Source organism: Hyposmocoma kahamanoa, unplaced genomic scaffold (genome assembly GCF_003589595.1).
Source record: "Hyposmocoma kahamanoa isolate Upper Pololo Valley unplaced genomic scaffold, ASM358959v1 202, whole genome shotgun sequence".
NCBI lineage: Eukaryota > Metazoa > Arthropoda > Insecta > Lepidoptera > Cosmopterigidae > Hyposmocoma > Hyposmocoma kahamanoa.
Window position 1 is genome coordinate 12243780 of NW_020653726.1, and position 22589 is coordinate 12266368.

The following is a 22589-nucleotide window of genomic DNA, read 5'->3' on the forward strand; positions in this document are numbered from 1 at the left end:
GTCTAGATTAATTATTAATAGTGTAATAGCGAGATTCATGTTTTGATCCCGCAGTCAAACTGAATAATTCAGTTTTGTGGGACTATGTTCTAGATTAAGGAAATGTTTTTGTAATTAATTAATAAATAAATAAATAATAATAATAAGAAATTTAAAATTAATTGAAAGTTTTCACGCCGACCTTGTCGCCTCCTTCGCCCGGGCGAAAACTCATCAGACGCCGCCGCGCCGGCGACTTTACGATCGGCACACATGTCTAGGTTTAACTAAGTAGAGGGAAGAAGGGGTGTATTTCAACAACGAATAGGATACTATAGTTCTTAAATTGTCAGATATGGCCAAATTAATGTGTTTCGCAAAACAGCTAATTGTGAGGCGTATCGTATAAACAAACTATTGTTTGTTTAAAAGTTATTGAGTACTATGAGTACCTACTTACAGAAATATGTACTCATAATATTTAAAGCAATATAATTTTGAGATGAAACTATTTTTTAATGAAATCTCGTACTTATATTTGTTTTTTAAAGCAAACTAACATGTCGGGCCATTTAGAGTTCCCCGTACAGCCCCCGATACGTTGGATTGTTTGTAAAAAAAACAAATACGCAAAAAATAGTTTCCTTTCCCATGTGCAACAAATGCGAAAACCTAAGAACTTGATAAATAATTCTTACTTTATTATATTCACTAAACGAAGAGAGACTTAAAAAACATCACATATCGTGGTGCTAACTAAAACCATATTAACTTACGACTACTTACTCTTGTTGGCAAATGTCACAAATATATGCGTGAACTTCATCATGGGCTATCATGTGGTATTTAAAAGCTTTTCTGTTTTTAAAACTTTTGCCACAAATATTACACAATCCCCCAGGTTTATTCAAATGTGTGGACCTATAATGGAATTCTACACCACTTATTGTTTTGTACCATTTTAGACAAGTCGGGCAAGACTTTTTGTGTCTATACTCTGGTGGACTGTGTTTAAATCTGCAACAAAGTCACAAATTCAGTACTTATTCGCCAAGCAGTAAAGTGATTACCGCGTATCGATTTCGAAGGGTATTAAGGGCGCTGGTGGAATTATAGACACACGGGGCTTTTCAACTTATGTCTCCGGGTGACGGGTGCAGAGGCAGTACTCCGAGATCTTTACAATCTAAAGGTCAGAGTGCCAAGCGGAACTGCAGCTGTTATGGACAACCGTGTCGCTTACCACCGGACGCACGACTTGTTCGTCCCGTAAAAAAAGAAAAGGAAATCCAATTACGATGACCTTAGACAATTTCGTCAAATTCAGAAGACAAATATTTCCGATTCCTATGAAGCAATCAACTGCTTCCGGATATCCTTAAATATTTATTTAATATGGTATAATCACAGATACAAAACCACGGTTAATCAAAATAATATAACCAGCATAACCGGTTGCGACTGCAATCTACTTACAATTGAACATACTTCTATATTGAAAAAAGAAAACCATAACAATACACATAAAATACGAAAAAGTCACGATCACGAGTCAAGAAAATTTTCTTCTTTTTAGTGTAGTGTACAATTGCCACTGGAATGTAGATTTACTGATATCTTTCGATTTTATTATTTATAACAGTGATATGTTTTCTGCATTAAAAATAAAATAATACAGCTCTTAAAATTGTTTAATCTTTGTAAAAATTAAAATTAGAACAGATTACATTGGAACGGCACATCTGTGTGATGGATTGTTATGATACGTTATTGTTTGATAGCGGTATTAGTGGATGTTCGATGCGACGCGACGCATTGATCGCGTTAGGAACTACAAAATGCAGCCCGCCAAGCCGACTCACACCTATATAAGTCCTATTAGAAACCGGAATACGAATTCCCGGTTCAACTAATTTAGTAAAGAAACATTTCTAAATTGGTTCTGACTTTAATATTCTAGGTCCTGAGCTCTCTGACTTAATTTTGTTAGGTACAGTTCCTGAAAAAACGTAAAATGTATATTAAGTGATTGATATGAATGTATGGCGCAATCTACTATACATTTTAAAATCTTGATCATCCATCAAGATTTTGAAGTGAAATAGTTTAAAATGCAAGATTTTAAAATATACAGTATTGTCTAAAACAGTTTTACTCAATTATATCTGCCTTAGCTCATTGGTACCTACTCACCTATGTGCCACCATGTGAGCAGAGTCGGAGCCAGCAAAGTCACATAAGCCACAGTTGAGAATATTTTTAGCACAATGCTCATTAAAATGCTCTGTTGCAACAGTCTCGTCTTCAGATTTGAAATCACAAATGCCTGTAATAAGCTATTATTGATTTTAGGTTCCCGTAGCAAACCCCAGCAGACGTTACAAATCTTTTGTATGAGTCTTTTTATTATATCAGTTCAGTTTTACGATTCTAAAATTAAATGTACTTGATTTTGGCGCCTTGTTTTTTGCCTGTTTTCCTTGCTTGTACAAGTCTCTCGTTGTTTTCTGTTCATAAATAAACTGTAAGTACATTTTCTTTGGTCTTTCTCATTCCTCGTTAGCAACCAAACCCCATTTTTACAGAACTTCTATTATTAGTATACAATAAGGCTGATAATTAGCTTATAATTTCGTAAAGACCACACAGATAGGCATTAAAGTGAAATGAGACCCAAAATAGACAACCACCCACCCATAAAACCACCCACTCACACACACAATCACACACCCACTCACTCACTCACTCACTCACTCACTCATTCGTTCACTTACTCACATACTCATTCACTCTCACTCTCCCACTTACCAACTTACCCACCCACTCAATTACGCACTCTCTCACCCAACCACTCATTCACCCACTCACTCTCCCATCCACATAATCACGCACTCCTCACCCTCTCACTCACAAACTCACTAACCCAACCAAACACCCACTCACTCTCACTCACCTACTCACTCACTCATCCACTCACCCACCCACACTCTCACTGTCCCACTCACTCACTCATCCACTCACCCACACACACTCTCACTGTCCCACTCACTTACCCATTCACAGACTCACTCAGTCACTCACCCACACACCTACCCATTCTCTCACCCACGGACGCACCCACTCACCCACCCACTCTCCACCCACTCACTCACCCACTAGAAATGAGTATCATATTCGTAATGAGCACCCCCAAATACCTCGAAAACCAATATGCCATTATTTGAAAAATCGTGCATGCCATCTTGGATTTAGAAATGAGTGTCATATTCGTAATGACACTTTTATTCGGTAGTTTCTGTTTTAATTGTTAGTTTCAATTGTTTCGTAGGACAATAAAAAAAATTAATTGCAATTGGTTTAATTGCAATTTAAAAAAATCCATTGCAATTGGTTTAATTGCAAATAAAAAAATCAATTGCAATTAAAATTAATTGCGACGTTGCAATTTTAATTGCAATTTATTGTAATTGCAATTACGTTAATTGCAATTAATGCAAGTAATTAAAATTGATTAAGAAATGGTGACTTAAAGGTTTTACTTTCACAAGCAATTAGTAGAAACAGGGGTTTAAATAGTAACTGAACCTGAAAGATAGAATCTGTCAGTTACTCAATTAACCGGCGGAATTTCTAAACGCAACCATTAGTCAAATGAGTGTCACATATGCTATGGAATTACACTTAATATTAAACTAGTATAAACAGAAAAAATTGGACAGCGGCGGTATTGTTTTTGTTTGGCAGCCATACTCGTAATTGCCAATAACGTTTGGTGCAACAACGTCATTGGCAACTATAGTTGCCTATATTGAAAATATAATGACAACACTGTAGAAAGAAAAAAGAAATCTGATAATTGCTGTGACATATAAAATCATAACTCGCTAGGTATATGTCAAAACCCTCCTTAGACTTATCATGTACCGTTTTCATATAAATTTTGCATTACTCACCACAGTAAACGAACGGTGATTTTGGTAATTGAGGCGTTGTTTCCACTACTGGTCCTTTTGTGAGTTTTAATTGTGTCAAACCATAACATTCCCTAACATGATTCAGTAAAGTTTTTGTATAACCTGTAATCAAAACATAGTACAATACAATCGTTCCATGTGCTGTGCATTCAAAGCTTCATTTTATCAAAATCTGCAACGTCTATTGCTTAACGTTTCGCTACTTTATTCAGATTACAAAAAGGCCAAATTTGAATGAGCAAAACAGGTATGGTAGGAATGCAGCAATCCACAATATTCTGTACACCTAAGTATTGCGAGACGGACAAAACGCTATTTATATAATTTTTTATGTTATAAAACCACTTACTTATCTTTTCTCCACAATTTTTACAAAAATAATTATTCCTATTTTTCTCCTTTTTAACATCATAATATTTATATTTTAAATCTTTTTTGGATAGAATATTTTCAACAATTTGTACTTCAATAGGCTTGATTTCAATCACAGTTTTGTTCAATTCTTCAAGGTCTATCATTTCTTCTTTAAATTTTGTTACTTCACTTTGATAATATGTAGTGACTTCACTTTGTTGTACCTGTAGGTCCTCAGAACCATTTTCATCATCGTAATTATTTCCTAAATTGTGAAGTGTTAAATCTTCTTCATTTTTTATGGCTGGTTCTAATTTTTCATTGTTACTAGGTGAAGAGTCCTGTACAACAAAATTAACAGAAACAAGAAAAACTAAATAAATATAATAAATAAATAAATAACGCACACACTCAACATAGCCCCGCACTAGGGAAACCCTTTGTCGCGGGTGCCATGGACACACACATAGACAACCACAAATTACATCCAAACTCACGAGAGAAATAAATGTAAGCCATACAAACATTTCTCCCGGCCCGGGAATCGAACCTGGGACCTCTGCGTGGCAGTCCCGCATGGTAACCGTTCGGCCTTATATAATAAGCAGAGCTAGGAATAGGCAAAGTATGTCTGTCTAAACTTTTTAATTTTTTTTTATTGACCTATTATATGCTACTGCCCTGTCCTTTGCCCACAAAGGTCTCCTTCAAAATTCTCCAGTGCTCCCTGCCTTTGACGATCTATCACCACTTCCCCTCAAAATCTTGAGTTTAGACTTTCGGAACTCGGTCAGCGACCACGTCTGTAGGTTAGGATGAGCAGGATGCACATATCGATGAACTCATCGATACGTGCATCCTGCCCATCCTAACCTAAAAGCGCTTAAATAACATAGGGAGGTTACCCTTCAACACTCCTTCACTTTAAAGAAGTAATATACATAGAATGGATTACAACTCTCTCTCGAAATCGCAGAATTATTGTATTGTATAAAATACTGAGCATCTATGAATTCTGTACGAGCACAATAAGTATTGCAGAGAACAGGCCCTATTGTTTAAGGATAATTTTTTCAGCATTTGAAAGGTTTAAACCTAACGACCACAGACCGAAACTAGCCAAAACATCTAGTGAAATAATATTTGATTTTTACCATTTTTGTATTTATTTCTCAGTTCAGTACTAGCCCCCGTTATGTACATATCCAAAATTTAATGCATGTTTGATGTTTTGACTTAGAGCATTTAGTGATATTCTTGCAATATGCCTAAAAAACCACAGACATATATCTAGATAGACGCCGCAAGTACAGCAATTTGTATGAAAACCAAGCGTGCCACATTTTTTGTACCCACTATGACGTCACAATAGCTATTTAGTGATTGAAACCTCCTTCCGCTCGCTCTAAATGGATTGATTGAACGGAATACGCGTAAACACGCGTATTCCATTCAATTAATCGATTCTAAATATAATAATTTTTGTTGAAGTATTTGTTGATTAACACGCAAAATAGGCTCCTTGACGTCGAGTTGCGGACACCAGCCCGTTACACCAAGTACCAAGTATTTGTTGATTACAAGTAGTCATAATAATAACATAGTAGAAAAATACTAGAATAAGATAGATAAGTCCTTTATTTTACTTGTTTAAAAAAATGTAGATTACTTAAAAAATTAAGACTTTAATTTTTAATCCACTTTAAATATTGAAATTATTGTCCTTCCAATAAAATGAGCTTATAATATAACGTCTTTTTGTAATAGAAAAAAAAATATTTCTTCAGACCTCGCTCTTAATTTGTCAACCGAAATTAAGAGACTAATTTCTAACTGTATTACTCTTAAAACGCCTCAGGAAGATGATATGAAAGGGTGTACAGCCAGAATGAACTAGTGGCTTTCAGAAAATAACATGAAGATGTGTTTTCCATTTTATTTGTTAATACACAAGTTGAAGTAAATATACTCTGGCTATTTTGTTCTCTGATATTAAGAAATGGCTCCTAAAATAATTAATTATATCAGTTGTATAGGTGGACCAGCAGGCTTAGTATGAGCACGAAGACAAAAGTTCTGTCTTCTGCAAACTGTCAAAATCTCGAGATTTTAGAGAGAAAATTGACAGTTCGAAGAAGGAATAACTTTTGTCTTCGGGGTTCATGCTTTGCCTGCAGAATCTGATTGCACTTGGATAAACTTACATCTGCCGTCCACTAACTAAAACGCGGAAGTGACAAATGGTCACTCACATATCCGTTTTCAATAGACAAAAATAGAGCACAAAATTCTCTTTCGAAAACAGTTAAAATTAGTTAACCTGGTCGACTTATCAGAACCTACGCTAACGAACCATAGCTGAAATATCATTAAACAATTTCAATATTCTAAGACTGGGTTATGGTTTTTTTATGACATCTCAAAAAATTATATTGTCACTTAGCTGCGTTGAGCGGCAGAAATAAGTAGTGGGCAATATCAATATATTAATATTCCACTATATCAAGTGGAAAATAATGTACTAGATACTTTACATCGACGCAGCTAATGTTTCTGATTCCAACGGTATATATAACTCAATATAACCCAAAAGTGTCTCTATTCCCATTCTGCCTTTCAAGCGTCGATATATTTAACTGATCTCAATACATACATATATAATTGTCCTCATTTTAATAACTGTGTGAATATATGAGAGAGCTTTCTAAGTAATTTCTAACACTTTTAGTAATGAAACAAAACAATATTCAGCCAATACTAGTATAGGACATAAAAAAAGTTTAATTTAAAATTATGTCTATTAAAATTTTTATTCTGAATTAGACAAATCCAGATATTCAACTTCCATCTCTAGTTCTTCGAATGAATTGGACAATAAAAAGCCACCAGTATTTCTAATAAATCTCACTTCTAGTGCTTCTATTGACTTGCTCCATAAATTTGTTTTCTATTTCTAACACAGGTCAACAGCATTAGCTACAGTCTTCTGATCAAGTTTTCTCACTCCTATTAACCAGTAAAATTTGTAACACAATTCAAATTATGGATGGCGTCTCAGATGTTTAAAATCAGTATTTTAATACACATTACAATGATCCTTGGTGACATTGAAGATGTTTCTTTAATATTATTGCAACAAAGTTCCTTTTCTTTTTGCCTATTGGTAATGCCCTTTTAGGATTTTGAGTTTTCCGCTTAGTAATTATAAGCATACCTTCCATGCTGTTTTGGCATACCTCTAGCTTTTCTCTGTTTTTTCTTGTTAACAACAGTGACAGCAGGGAAAGAAGTAGGATGCACATGAGAAGGAAAGACAAAAATAGCATTAGATAAATTCGACATTGAACAACGGTACACAATGTTAAGAACTACATGAGGAAATTAAAGTGGCGTTGGGCTGGACATATCATGAGACTGCAGAAGCAGGAGAAGACAGAGAAAAAGATGGGAAGATGAGTTTAAATTGGTGGCAGGCCGATTTTGGCAACAACAGGCATGGGACAGGGAAAACTGGAAGTCTGTGGAGGAGGCCTATGTCGAGAGACAAACTGATGATGTGGAGGTAATTTAATTATAGAAAAATGTTGCAGATTTATTTACAATAAATTATTAATCTTGAAATTATTTAAGTACTAAGTTTCATTGGAAATTACGTCTACTATTTTTATTTTTAGTAGCAATCTAAATTCAAGATATTTTTGTATTTTTTAATATTGAATTGTATTTTCTATTAATGAATTATATTGCAACATTTAAATTGTATTCAGCAATAAAGGCTATTATTATTATTAATTATAAACATGGGTATAGTAAAACTAGAATAAAACATACATGGTGATCATCACCAATGTCGAGTCAACAAACCAAAACCTTTACAATAAAATAGTTGCAGCAAGCTATCAATTGACTCAATTGACATGTAACAAGTTAAATTGTCTCTTATTAACTTTTATTTAATGCCATTAGATTCTGGTACACCTATACCTTTATTACAATGCTAACAATCCCTTGTATGAAACATTATAACATCGACAGTAACTTGTGCACATACCTGGTTGACATTTATTTGAAATTTAAGCAAGTTTCCAATGCAGATAAGATTGGCAACAATGATTGCAATGATGATGATTAAAAAACTAATAGATTGCTTAATTTTTATTGAAAACATGGTTTTGAAATAAAAAAACATGTTTGAAGAAATGGTTAAGAAATTGGTACTTACCAAGTTTATGGCGAGTTTTTTCCATAATGCATCATGTTTTCGACTGAGCTTTTTAAATTCTGCATATTGTTTTAATAATGTAGCACATTCACCGCAAAATATTTTCGGAGCTTTGTCACCAATGTTGGGAACCTAGATGTTTCAGAAATTAGCATATTCCATTTCCTTATAACCGAACAAGGATTAATAATTGAGACTCTCAAAACATGAAATTTTAGGTTATGTTTACTTCATTCACAATAACAATATTTTTTTTATTTTTAAATTTAATTAAATGGTACAATAATGTTACTCACTGATATATCGGTGCAAAAATAAAATAATTTTGACCATTCGCTGTCAGCATCGAATTTTACACGGTTTTCGGATTGCCTTTTCAAACAAATGCGGCACGTACCATCATATACAAAATTCGTTGGTGACATTTTTATACAACATACTAATAAGAATTTAAAATCGTCACGAAATTTAATTATTACGGTTTCATTATCGTCTACAAAACAAACAAACCACAAACTACTATATAATACAAGACAAACAAACGACGAGCGAATGAGTTTTTTATTAGTAGAGTTTTAACGGCTTTGGCATAATGCCATACTGCCTATTCGTCATTTTCTTTTCTTCATTTTGGTTTCACTTAGTAAATAATTTCAATCTTCATATGACGTCAACAGTGGAAATAATGTGACTGTAAATAACTTCATAACATTTTACGTTTTTTAGTAGAGATGGCAGGGGGCGGGGAATGTCTTCCTCTTCATAAATCTTCAATAGGCCATCTACTAGCAGTAACCTTTGTACGTTGAAGGCAGGGCATTGCAGAATGAGATGATCCAAATTTGCTGCAGCTGAATCACAGTATTCGCATTGATCAGAGGAAATGATCTTGATTCGTCACATGTGTGCTGGAAACTTGCCGTGTCCAAATATCAATCTGTTCATCGTTGTAATGAATTTTCTAGAGATGATTTACATTTAAAATATCAAGGGTTAGGTGGGATTCTTTTTTGCATTTGAGCATACCAACTTCCTTTAAAATTTTTGGAGCTTTCCAATTCTTCATTCCAATGGCCAAACATTCGGGATTTTAAAACTGCGTTGAAGTCTGTCATGGGAACTGGCGGACTGAGTATTGACGATTGTTTATGTTTGGAACTTCAATCTTCATTAGTTTGTCAATTGTTTCATTGCCAGTTATCCCTGAGTGTGGAGACACCCATATAAATTCAACTTCTATATTTTGATTTTCTAACAATATTTCTCTGATGCTAGTTATGTAAATGTTATTTTTGTAAGAAATATGCATATTCTCCAGACATGTAAGGACACTCAATGAGACGGTTACAATTAAAAACTTTTCTGTATCTCTTATTCCTCTGATGTATTGCAAAGCGGTATATGGCCTCTGCTGTAAATATGGATGCGTACTTATCCAACATAAAACATCTTCCAAACTTTGCTTCAGAATCGTAATGGGCAGCCTTAGTACTTTCTTCTGTTTTTGAACCATCTGTGTATATTTTACGAAAGTCCGGTTTCTCACTATTTACAAAATGCAAAAATTTTGTATTATTAGTCACTTTTTCGACACAAATTTTAGGGATACTGGTTTGAATTTATAATGTACTGAAATCCCATTTTTCTCTATGGTCTATGCTTTTACATATACACTGGAGTTCTTCTAAATGTCCAATTTGTAAAAGAGTATTAGTTTTATACATATTTACATAATTCGTATTAGTTAAAATTTTAACATACAATTTTTCGGTAAGATACTTAAGTCGTACTAAAATAGGAGGGATGCCGGTTTCAATTTCTAACGAGTTAATTGGTGTAGAGCAAATAGCCTCAGTAATAATTCTTAACCCTTTATTTTGCATAACTTGTAATTTATGATACAAATTAGAACTAATATGCTTTCCATAAACTACTAACCCATAGTCATAGTGACTATAGCTTTAAAAATGATGTTCAAAATTTTAGGATCCATTCCCCAAGTTACACTAGCTAAATGTCTCATTATATTTACAGTTTTTTGCATTTTAGCTACAACTTTATGTACATGAGAATGAAAATTTAACTTAGAATCAAAAATTATACCTAAAAACTTACTTTCTTCTTCTGTTTTAATATTTACAGAACTACATACAATGTCTAGAGAGTCATAATAATCATTTTTTATTATTAAATATCTTGACAGAGCTTTTAGAAGGATTTACATCTAATTTAAGTTTATCTTTATAACATATATGTAATTTGTTTAATGCTTCATTTAAAGTAGATTCTGCTTGTATTAAATTTTTGTGAGAAGTATCTTATTTAGCTACAACACAATATCGTCAGCGTACTGAAGGATTGAGAGTCTTGGAACTGTTACATATCTATGTATTTGAGATGTGTACAATAGATAAATCAAAGGTGACAAGGTCGCCGCGTAAACTGCTATTAAACTTAATAAAAACTGTTTGCGAGGAGAAAAAATTAAAAATCCAACTACATACTTTGCCGGGTATATTAAAACTATGTAGTATTTGGACTAAAATCGACAAATCAACGTTATCGAATGCACCGCATACGTCAAGAAAAGCACTAATTAAATAGCTATTATTGCAGAATGATTCCTGTATATCACCACAAAACTTTAAAACACTGTCTATTGTACTATAGCCCTTACGAAACCCGAATTGGTCATAGGGAATAATTAGCCTAGATTCTACGTAAAGCTCCAATCTTGTTTTTAATATATTTTCAAAAATTTTTCTTACACAAGAGGACAAGGAAATCGGTCGTTATGAATCTGCAAATTTGTGGTCTTGTTCTGGTTTTAAAATGAGAACTATTTCTATAAATTTCCAAGAATCAGGTATGAAACCTTTTACCCATAGATCATTAAAGATGTTTAATAAAATTAACTTAGCTGTCGAATCAAGATGTTTTATTAAAATGTATGGAATGTTATCTAATCCTGGGGAAGTATCTTTTTTACTGTTCAAAGATAAGTTGAATTCTGATTTAGAAAAAGGTAAGTTGAGATGCGTATTGAGTTCATTACATTCAAAAAAGTTTCTAAGATGATCTATGTCTACAGGTGGCTGACCAGGAGCTATTTTCTGCAAGAAATCTTGTAAAAATGTAGTGGAGTGTTTCTGTCAAATGTGGAACATAGATTTTTCCAACGTGAGATCTTTTCTTGCTTAATTATAAGTTTTTTAGAAGCTTCTATTTTTTTATACAACAAGTATTTTCTATTGTTGGAAACCTTCTATACATATGGAGAGCTAATTTAGTTTCCTTTTAGTTTTAGAGCAAGCTTCATTCCACCACGGTACAGGTTTATGAAGTTTATGTTTACAACTATTGACACTACGTACAGGAATGTACTTTTCTCTTAAGCTATTTAATAAAGAACAGAATTTATTATAAGCTTGAAAAGGATCTTGTTCATACTGTAAATCATTAAAAATGGTATTAGATTCAGTCGTATAACCTGCCCAATCTGCTTTTTTATATACAAATTTTTGGAAGGGGATAACATTTTCATAAATGTTATGATCAACATTTAATTGTACTATTGTAGGAAAGTGGTAACTACGCAATGTATCCTCAGAGTAAATAGACCATTCTGCAGACGCCGCTAGAGAAGGAGAAATAAAAGAAATATATCTATAGCCGATGCCGATAGATTAGGACGAGAAAGAGTTGTTGTTTGACCGTCATTCGATAAGTACATGTTAAGCTCATCTAACAAATCATATATCTGAATTCCTCTAGGCTTATTAGTAGTGCACCCAAATGCTGTATGATGGGCGTTAAAATCACCCTTCACTAATATTGGAGTTGTAATGGAGTTGATTACATTCTTCAAGATGTTGATAAGAAAGCGACCACTACGAGGAGGACAATACACACCAAGAATTGTTAAGGAATTATTATTAGAAATTTTAATGTTTATAGTGAAAACATAGTGTTTATAGTGAGAACATAAAATATTATCTCTACATAGAATGGCAACACCACCATAACCATTGCCGTTGTCACAGTCTTTTCGAAAAAAATTATAACCTCTGATTCTTAACGAGTCTGTTTGTTTTAACCAAGTTTCATTAAGAACACAAATATCAACATTAAGTGAATTTAATAGCTGAGAAACGAGAGCAGATTTAGGTTTAAGACTTTGGATGTTGTGCTGTATAACTACTAATGACTTACTAACCATTTTGAGAAACTTTTTTAATAAACATTTCTTTTATTGTTGAAGAATTGATAGGTAAGGTGTTTTCTTTATTACAGAATAATATTAGAGTATCAACTATAGCTTTGAGTATCTTATCATTGTTTATCACATCAGATAACAAATTCCTGTCTTTGGTTCTTTCAGATGTTATTGCCTGTACGGGTGTAGGATGTGAAGTGGTTGCTTTGGCATAGGATTTGTTCAGTGCAGGGAAAAAAGAACCCAGAGTACTTCTATTCATTATTTTACTTCTATTTTCATAAATTTTTTGTTGTTTGACTGGACAAATCCTTGCCACAGCAATGTGTTCACCTTTACAATTAATACAAAGAGGTTTGTCAACATTAGTTCATTCTATGTATGAGTGAGACTCCGAACATATTGAACATACAATATTTCGTTTGCAAAACTTAGTTGTATGACCGAAAGCCATGCATTTATAATATTGTAATACAGGTTTTATATATTCTTCAACAGGTAGGTACTACGCATAGACCGTAGTTTACATGCTCGGGCAGTACATTACCTGAAAATGTCACAGACAGTCTGCAGCGGTATAATACCTTCAGGACTCCGTTTAGTAAATCGACGAACTGCCAGTATTTCCTGCGAACTAATAAGTTTGTCAAATAGATGCTTGCAACTGAAGTCTGTTGGCATGTACTTGATAACTCCAGTGCATTCAGAAGTAGAAGCTTTTATTATATATTTTTTTTAAGCTTTTATTTCGTATGATGATAAATATAAAGAATTCGACAAGAGAGAGTTAGCATTCTTTGCATAATCAAAAATTACAGTATACCACAAAGCATTGACTCGTTTTATTTCTTTGACTCCTTTATTGTACCGACTGAAAATATTATTCAAATATACTGGGTATATTTAAATATTTGGGAATAAATTCCCAAATTTTACTGTCATTAGTGCTTTGAATATAATCTGGGAATACTGTGCCTGGAAAATTGTTAGGGTAACTTCGAATGTGGTTTTTCTTAAAGTATGGAGCATACTTTGCATCTTCGTCTTCATCAGAAAAGTCTACTACAGGTCCGGCTGCTTTTGTTTTCTTATTACGAGGTTTTGGCTCCGAACCTCCATTGTCACCATAACGCCCTTTCTAGCACAAAGTGACTATAAATTAAGAGAGAAATCTATTTAAAAAAGTGTTTTAAAACTCGCAAGAAATAAAATTGAACCTCCCGCCTCGAGAGTTTCCCGCCTTTTTTCCGAGCGAATGAGTGGCATTACACTGACATGTTGACACTTAGTAAAACTTTTCGTCCTTTGGGACAGGCTAAGATATTTAAGCCATACTGCTAGTTTATAGATTTCTATTATTAAAAGCAAATTGTTTTTAATTTGCATAATTATTAAATACATATTTCAAGTGTATTCCACCAAAAATATTAAACAAAATTAACTATTTATTTTGTAAAAAGAATTTTACTTGACTTCAACATTTAACAACTAATAATCATATGCAGTTACTATTTTCAATAATGCTAAGTAAAATTATGTTTGTTATTATTATTAAATTAAATAAAAAAATGTAATTAAATTTATGTAACAATGTTATAACGTCGGGAATAGTGCAAATCCGCGCATGTAGCATTGTTATAAGACACGTATCTGCAGTAAATCAACTTTTACAGGAGAAGGATTTAACCCCTTTATGGATAGTACTGAAATAATACCGCACACCAAAAGTCACTACTTTTCTCTATGCCGTAATGACCATATTGATTCAACATAATCATTACGCTTTATCACGGACGGCTGATCCCGTCGACATTCATAGCAGCACCGTAAACTATTCTTGCAAATGTTTCTTGTGCATAAGTAAGTACGGCTATGACAATACTCGTAGTACAGTGATTTTATTTGATTTATTTCAGCAAAAAAGTCTAAATTTATACATTAAAATAGCGTACATCGTAAAATAGCGTAACACTCGCAGTATAAGAAGACAAATAAAAGTTGTTATGTACTAACAATTCCAAAAGAAACAATTACTAATTAGATTATATTTAAGCAGTGATGAAGGTTACCATTTGAATAATTAAATCACAGTTTGGAAAGTAGTAAGAGAGGTGATTTTGATTACTAATAGTACACTGTACGTATTGTTTAGTGATTCATCAATTTTAAACGAAAATTAAGTAATTCATTTCACCTAGATGGCAGAAAATACCTACCTAACTAACCTGAAATTGTGAAAACACGTTTCATTATTATTTATTACAGAATAGGGTTTCTGCAGTACACATTATTGGTTTATTGAATTACTAAAAAACTATGCATTTAAAGAAAATAATTGAGGGATTTTTTACTGTCAGAAAGTTCCAGCGCGAAAATAAACTACACAACCACAGAAGGCAGTCGCTGCTCACCATTCGTATAAACACGTCGGTATTCACTGCACTGTCTTGGTGTGCACATATTAAATATATGTGTGTAACGTCCACAAATGTATCTCAAATAAATCATTCAATTTTGTCAGTACATTGTCGATACTTCTATATGGAGAAGCAGTAGGCGGCAACTACAAAGAAAGCACTTGGAATTCGCACAGTAAAGGCCGTAGTAGTTTTTATAAGATCCATATATATATATATATATTAGAATTTTTCATTTTATGGTAAACGCCGTTACTGTCCACGAAGTGGTTAATGCTATTTACTTTGTTATTTTCAACGGCTACGACAAACATTTTTGTACAGTATGCATTATATTTATGTTGTCTATTGACTGATAACAATAAATTCCCGTATATCACGCTAATTCGTTTGCAACGACTTATACGCGAATTTGATTTGGCCACTAAATTGCCTAAATCGAAACTTCTCATCCAATGCTAGTTACGCGTAATTGCCAAATCTCTGACGATAAGTATAATTTCATTATCTCATTTTATGTAATTCAACTGACTCTAAAAAGAAAGGATATACGAGTGCCCTCGCAAGGTCCGTTATACTTTGACCCGTGTACGTGTAATTTAATGTGTACCGTGTAATTTAATGTGAAGTTGGGATCAAGAAAAATAAAGCAAAAGTAATAGTAAAGTATTTATTATGTTTCCAAAATATTTAAATTTAAAGGCAATTAGCCAGATCTTGATTTCACTTATGTTTGTTGTAGAGCGAGAATGCCTTCATTAACCAATTAACGCCCAAAAACAAATTAGCATTAAAAAAACAAAAAAATTTATGAACCTTTACAAAATTGCCTGCTTAGGAGAAAATTATGAAGATAAAAGATTTTACTTCACGTGAAAAAAAAATGCCGTTCTCAAACGGGGACAATGGGCTCAAGCAGTGTCAAAAAATTTGCACCAATATTTTGTCTGTGCACTACGACTTGATGCACTTTTTATATTGCTAACGCGCTTATTTCTGACTCAGCAGCTATTTGTACATCGTAACCAGAGAACAAATCGTAACTGTTAAGCCAGCTATAGTGACCTTAGAGGATGGAAAATAAGTAGTGACCAACACCAATGTACTGTAGATTTAGTACCAAAGATGTTGGATGTGAACTTTTTTGTCTCAAATAGTGATGAGTGATGTAACCGTTAAAATGTACTGATCTAGTTTCGTGTCATTGGTCAGGAGGTGTAAACGCTGTGTAATTAGCTACTGCTAGGTCCAGCTTGCAGTGGAACAAAACACACCACCAGTTTTGGCCTCGAATGGCAGTGCGATACAAAAATAGTGATCAACTTGATTTATCTTGCTGGTAAGTTTGAAATCACGCGGGATACACACGTCAAGTTTTTGTTTATTTACAGCGCTTCATCTTTTTTTTTTTCTCCAAGGAAAGGACATTGTCGTAATTAGAGCCCATCATGCAAATACTGTTGTCAAGCCATAGAATGAACAGAATTTGGTTGATTATTATGTATTAAGCATTATTAGGTACTTAATGAAGCAATTTCAAGAAGTAGAGGCAACCATGTGTAGTACTTTTTCACGCACGTCCATAATGTTTAATTCTTATATCGATACCTAGGTGGTGTGTTTTGTTAGGTGGTGTGTGAAAAAAGAGAAAATCCAAACTATTATATACTATAATTATAAATGCGAAAGTAACTTCGTAGCAGTAGAGCTCCTTGTGAAAGAGTTCGTCCAGGGAAGTACTGCCACCTTACCTATTTCTGCCGCCAAGCAGTAATGTGAGCATTACTGCTTTCCAGTTTTAAAGGGTAGGTGCTGGTGAAATTGCAGGCGCATGGGACTGGTCAACTTATGTCTCAGGGCGGGCGCTGTGGCAGTGCCTCTCTGATCTTTGCGATTGAAAGCTCAGAGTTGCACTGCAACTGTTATGGACAATAATGGACCTTACCATCAGGCGCACGACATGTTCGTCCCGTCGCTTAATTATTATTAAAAAAAACCTCTCATTAACGTTTTCACGTCTAAATTGCTGAACCAATGTTGATGAATTTAAATATAGACATAGATAGTATCTAGGAGAAGGACATATGCGACTTTTTGTCACAAAACTGAATCTTAAAGGGTTTTAAAATAGGCGATGAAAATTTGTAATGAGAACCAATAAAACCATGAAAATTAGTATAGTACAGCAGGCTACTCGAATTACATATTCTACGCAGACGAATTCGCCGACACCAGTTAGTTTATATGACTGGGTGTTTCTAAAACCAGAAGAGAGAAATGTTAAGTATTCAAGGAGCGTGTATACATCTTTCGTTTTTCTAATGGCAAACGTGTTTTTCTACTGGTTGATTATTACTTACGGTGTAAACACGAACATGATATGTACCTTCTATTTGTTAGTGTGAATTTGCTTGACCTAGGTAACTTAAACTCAAAATAAACTTGTTAACTTTCATGTGGTCTAACCCTAAATTATTCTTACATGAATAGGTGGAAATGGTGGAACACGGGCACAATAAAAATTTAAATTTATCACAATTTTGCGCATTTGCTACATTCCCTTAAATTTCTACATAAGTTTTACTTATAGTGAGACCCCCCCCCGACCAAACCCCCCCCCCCCCCCCCCCGCCCCCCGGCCAACCCCTTCGGAATACTGGAAGGGCACTATAACCTGGGACCTTCTGTTCAGATCAGCTCGTGGACAGGGTTGTCACAGACCGTCGTCACGGACTTCATACGGTTTCTAAGAGGCTAGTTTGTGCCTCAGGTGAGCTGTACCGGGTGCATATACAGTACCTATCCTCCTTAAGCGCACTTGCTACAGTCAGTATCTATGTACATATTGTCGCTTAAATTCTAAACGGCCGCATCATAAAAAAATTCAAAAATGTTTTTATTGCGAAGATGTATTTAAAAACGGCCAAATTTTAATACTATACGAAGAAAGATTTAGCATTATAAACTACGTAATTACGCAAATGCCTGTTTGGTATTTTGCACTTTCGTGGCTAATTTTTGTGAGTTGTGTCCCTTCAATAATCGCAAGCGCACGTCGCTATTAGGCAAAAGGGCCATAACGCAATAACTCCCTCTGGATTCAAAGAAACTTTTATGGTTTAAAGTGCCACATTTTGGATTGCGTCTGTTTCGATTCAAAAATTGAAATAAGATCGATGTTTTTCAGATAACTACGGTTTAGCGATGCGTCTGTTTTGAATAAATAAATGCTCCTACCATGCTTGTATCTTTGTATGCTATACAGTGTTATTTCTGGGTTGAGTCTGCTTAGCATAATAAATTGATGTAGATGTTGCTACGTTATATGAAATCTAAACTGCAATTTTCGTTGCTGTGGCTGTGTCGCATATAACAAATAACAGGATTGCAATAATGCCGACACAGACTTCTATGGCTATATTAGTAGTAGAGCTCCTAGTGAACGAGTACGTCCAGGGAAGTACTGCCTATATCTGCCCTCAAGCAGTTGTCCAAGACTTGTCAACTTACGTCTCAGGTTGACGAGCGCAGGGGCAGTGTCCCTCAGATCTTTGCGATTTAAAGTTCTGAGTGACGCTGCAACTGCTATAGAAAGGCGTGTCGCTAACCATCAGGCGCACGATTTATTCGTGCCGTCACTTTGTATCATAAAAAATATTATATTTTTCATATTTCGTTCGACAAGTTGATTAGAAGTTGCAGAATCTCTCAGCGGCCTGAAAGAAAAATATATGTATTTTCTGAACTTAAAACTTAAAAACATTATTCGTTGATTATGCAACAAAAGTTACTGCTAAATCGTTTAGACCAATGTATATTACCACCAGATGAAACGTTCTTAAATATAACACCACTTGACGGGCGGGTTGGCATTGACAATCACAAGAAAACAGCGAATTTAATACACGGGGGTTCGGCTGTCTATCTTTGAGATTTATTCCAAATTCTGTTTACGACATCTACGGACGAAATATACCTAATATAGAATCGATATTCGCTAGGACGGTCAGTAATCATAAGTCTGTTTACTAAACGTATGTATATTTAGTATTATGTAAATAGTTCTTCATAAGAACTTAGATTCTGGTAGGGTAAGAGGGACTGGAAGCCTTAACGCATAATTTAAAGAGTTTAACACTATAGTCTCTCTGTAGATAAAACAGACGAACAAATTGGTTCAAACGATTTTAAAGACATGTCGCTATGAAGCTCCAATTCCAGAAAAGCAAATTTCATAGTTGTGAAATCTTGAGAACACGATGTATAAATTACCTTTACAAAAAACGATGACTGTTCCTGTTACCCCATCTTTTGGAGGATGAGAAACGTTAGCACAATTTGCACGTTTTCGGTAAATACATCTTAGGTATTGAATTTAGCGTAATGATTGTTAAAACATGTAAATCTGATTAAAGATTAGGTACGTTAAGTGTATTTTAAAATTCTTTTAGGACTTTGTATGTTCTTCCTAGACTCAAAATAAAGTATTTTCCTCTTACTCTACTCGGCTATATAGCAAAAGTTATGCATGGTTTTGGTCTTGGAAGCCATATTTTAACGTATGACATTTAGTATGGTATATCCATACTCTGCTTGCTGTGAGGTAACACTAGACACTACAATAACATAATTTTTAATACAAAAATCGAACACTTGGAAAAATTTCTAGCAAACCGTGCCAGTCGCTATGCCAAATATGCCACGCAACGAACCATTGGACCTCATGAATTTTCCGAATCGATCGAAGGATCGAAGGAATCTTTGTAATAATAATTATAACAAACTAGTGCAGTAATTTCACAAAAGATACAATAGGAATTTAATTAAAAGTTAATAGTGATATCTTTAGCCAGGGCTGGTAGCTGTAAATTTACCTAACTGCGTGACGAAATACTTTCATAGATTTCTCATAGATGGGGTTACGGCTAAAAATCGTTGAAAATCAAATACAAAGATCCGATAATCAAGCACATGGAAAAAATCGTGAGGTCATAGCGTCTGGCATGGTTTACTAGAAAACGTCGGTTCGAAGGAATTTTTTCTTTGTGTTCGATCTTTGTATTAATAATTATGTTAATAAAGTGTTACTTAACTACGCGACCTCTCATCAATATACTCTTTGCAGATATGGCTACGCTGTTTATTTGCTACTGACAAATAATCAGAGTGATATGGTACACAGCTTAATATTATCCACCTCTGATGAGGCTTACTTCGCTCAACGGTCGGTTTAGTTATTATTTATTAAACATAGAACGTTTTGAAAATTCAAAATTAATTACAATAGCAAGTCCAAGGTAAGTAATTATTCACTCACTTTTAACCATTTTAGCACTATAGAACTAGAAACAAAACTCCACACAGAACAATACGTCTATTTGCTAAGGTAAATGTACCAATGTATGACACTTATGATTTTTTTATAGAAGAAAATAGATGTTAATATAACTACAAAACCGTGTTAAATGTACTAGTAATGGTATATATGAATTCCGTTTAGAAGTTTTCATCGATTCACTCAATATTGTTTCAATGTAGCGTTTGGTTTTGGGAACTGGTGATCAAAGTTGAATGTGAATTAGTGTTCTTACAAAATCGTTAAGACTTTGAATAGTTTGAGTGCGGATTAGGCGGAATTTTCTTAATTATTGTTAAGTGTTTATTAAAACTATTATATAACTGTACAAACAATTTGTTTTGTGTGTACTTATTGATGTTTATTATTTATATTTTGTTTTAGAGGCATGTCAAACACTGGAGCAAAATTTCAATGTTTAGTAGTAGTTGACACTCATGTCAAGCACTCGTACAAATGAATATATTTTAAGACTTAATTTCGACCATTTGGTAAGAACGGAGAACGTAGGTTTGGATTACTCTGCTAGTGGTAAGTTTCTATGGGTAGTTTAAATAGTGTTTGACATAGGTGTCATAGACTGGTTTCCTATGGGGACCCAATGTTGAGGTGTCAAACACTAGGATGTTACTCGTGTCAACTATTGGTTACAGGTATTGTGTAATGAGAAAATGCCAGCGAGGGTGTTACATTATCCGGAAGATGATGTATTGAAGGCAACTCATGAAGTGTCTAGTGGGATTCCTATGGCTGCAGGATGAAAATATTTTTAATGTTATTTAAAACTATATAATATGTTATGATCGTGTGACATTTAAGTTTCAATTTTCATAAGTTTCTGCAAACATTAATTATTAATTTTAATAAAGGCATCTCTCTTGATTTAGTTATTTGTTCTTTTATTAATTTATTGTTATAAAGTAATCAATTCAGTCAAATAACTATGAAATCTTAACATAACGTCCTGTCAAATACTAGTACTCTGATCTTACTTTGCCATAGTCAACTGTTGGGTCATCAGATATTTTGTCTGTCATAAACTGGTACAATTTTAGAGGTTGCGGAAAATTTGAATATTTTAATAATGCTATGATTATTTAACATTTTATAGTTTCTAGAAGATAAATGACAAACCGTTTAATATGCTTAGGTATATTCCTAGGCCGTCAGTATCACTGATAATTAAGTACTTTTTTGGCAAAGCACGTGATTTTTCATCTAAAAGCGTCAACCACAGGGACATGTTCCCTAATTTGTTTTTTTTTCAAATAATAAATGCGCATTTGACTTCCATCTCACCTGATGGAAAATGATGACGAGGTCGAGGATTAGGTAGTATGCACGCTTAAATAATGCCTATTCACTCTCGCCTTGAAAGGGTCCAAGTTACAGCGTTCGGGGAACAAGTCTGCAGGCAGGGAACTTTTTTTTTTTTATTTTTTTTATACATGACTTCTCTCCCTAGCCGCTCGCCATACAAATGTGGAAGCGAAACGCTTCGTGCGAATCCGGGGAATATCCACAACATAGGGGTGGAACCCTCGCACACGTCTAGTCTCCCGATGATGGAAAGGGGAAGGCGGAATCAAATTATGCAATACCATCGCACATTCTCCGTGATCTATCCTGTAGAATACCGATAAGCTGGCAACTGTACGGCAGTGCGGCGGCTTCGCCTCTACTAGTCACCTATAAGCCTATAATATATAATCACCTATAAGCCTCGTAGCACGCTTGTCTATTGAATCCAAAGTGGCCAGTTGGTATTTAGCACAGCCATCCCATAAGTGACAGCAGTACTCCATACACGACCGGACTTGTGCTGTACAGCTGAAGCAACTGTCTCGGTGTGAAGTATCGCCTCGCCTTGGAAAGGATGCCAAGCTTCTTGGCTGCATTTTTGGGTGATTGAATGCCATGGATTCAATTTCACTGCTGAAGTTCAGATTGGACGACAGGTCCATTCCAAGTGAAGGTGAAGACGATCGGCTTTCGTTATGGATATATCACGAAAAGTCGGAGTCAGGTGAAAGGGACTCCGCTTAGCGGAGAAAAGACACGCCTGCGTTTT

General features: G+C 34.4%; 1 protein-coding gene and 1 long non-coding RNA gene across 3 annotated transcripts in view; both read right to left on the minus strand.

Moving 5' to 3' along the window:
• The window catches only part of LOC113227130 (gastrula zinc finger protein XlCGF7.1-like), a 14744-nt gene extending 10735 nt beyond the window's left edge, over nucleotides 1–4009 (minus strand). The window contains exons 1-3 of the mRNA XM_026460008.1: nucleotides 3933–4009; nucleotides 2173–2305; nucleotides 766–996 (exon numbers count right to left, since the gene is read on the minus strand). Of these exons, the coding sequence (XP_026315793.1) occupies nucleotides 766–996; nucleotides 2173–2186 (245 nt within the window). The 5' untranslated portion in view covers nucleotides 2187–2305; nucleotides 3933–4009. The remainder of the gene's footprint in view (nucleotides 1–765; nucleotides 997–2172; nucleotides 2306–3932) is intronic.
• Nucleotides 4010–4470: 461 nt separating this feature from the next.
• On the minus strand, nucleotides 4471–8922 carry LOC113227187. Of its 2 annotated transcripts, none has more exons than XR_003310176.1 (3): nucleotides 8826–8922; nucleotides 8530–8661; nucleotides 4471–4648 (listed from the first exon to the last, which is right to left on the minus strand). It is a non-coding gene; the product is annotated as an uncharacterized LOC113227187 (long non-coding RNA). The 2 variants fall into 2 exon arrangements; XR_003310175.1 differs by lacking the exon at nucleotides 4471–4648 and adding an exon at nucleotides 7170–7565.
• Between the last annotated feature and the right edge of the window lie 13667 nt (nucleotides 8923–22589).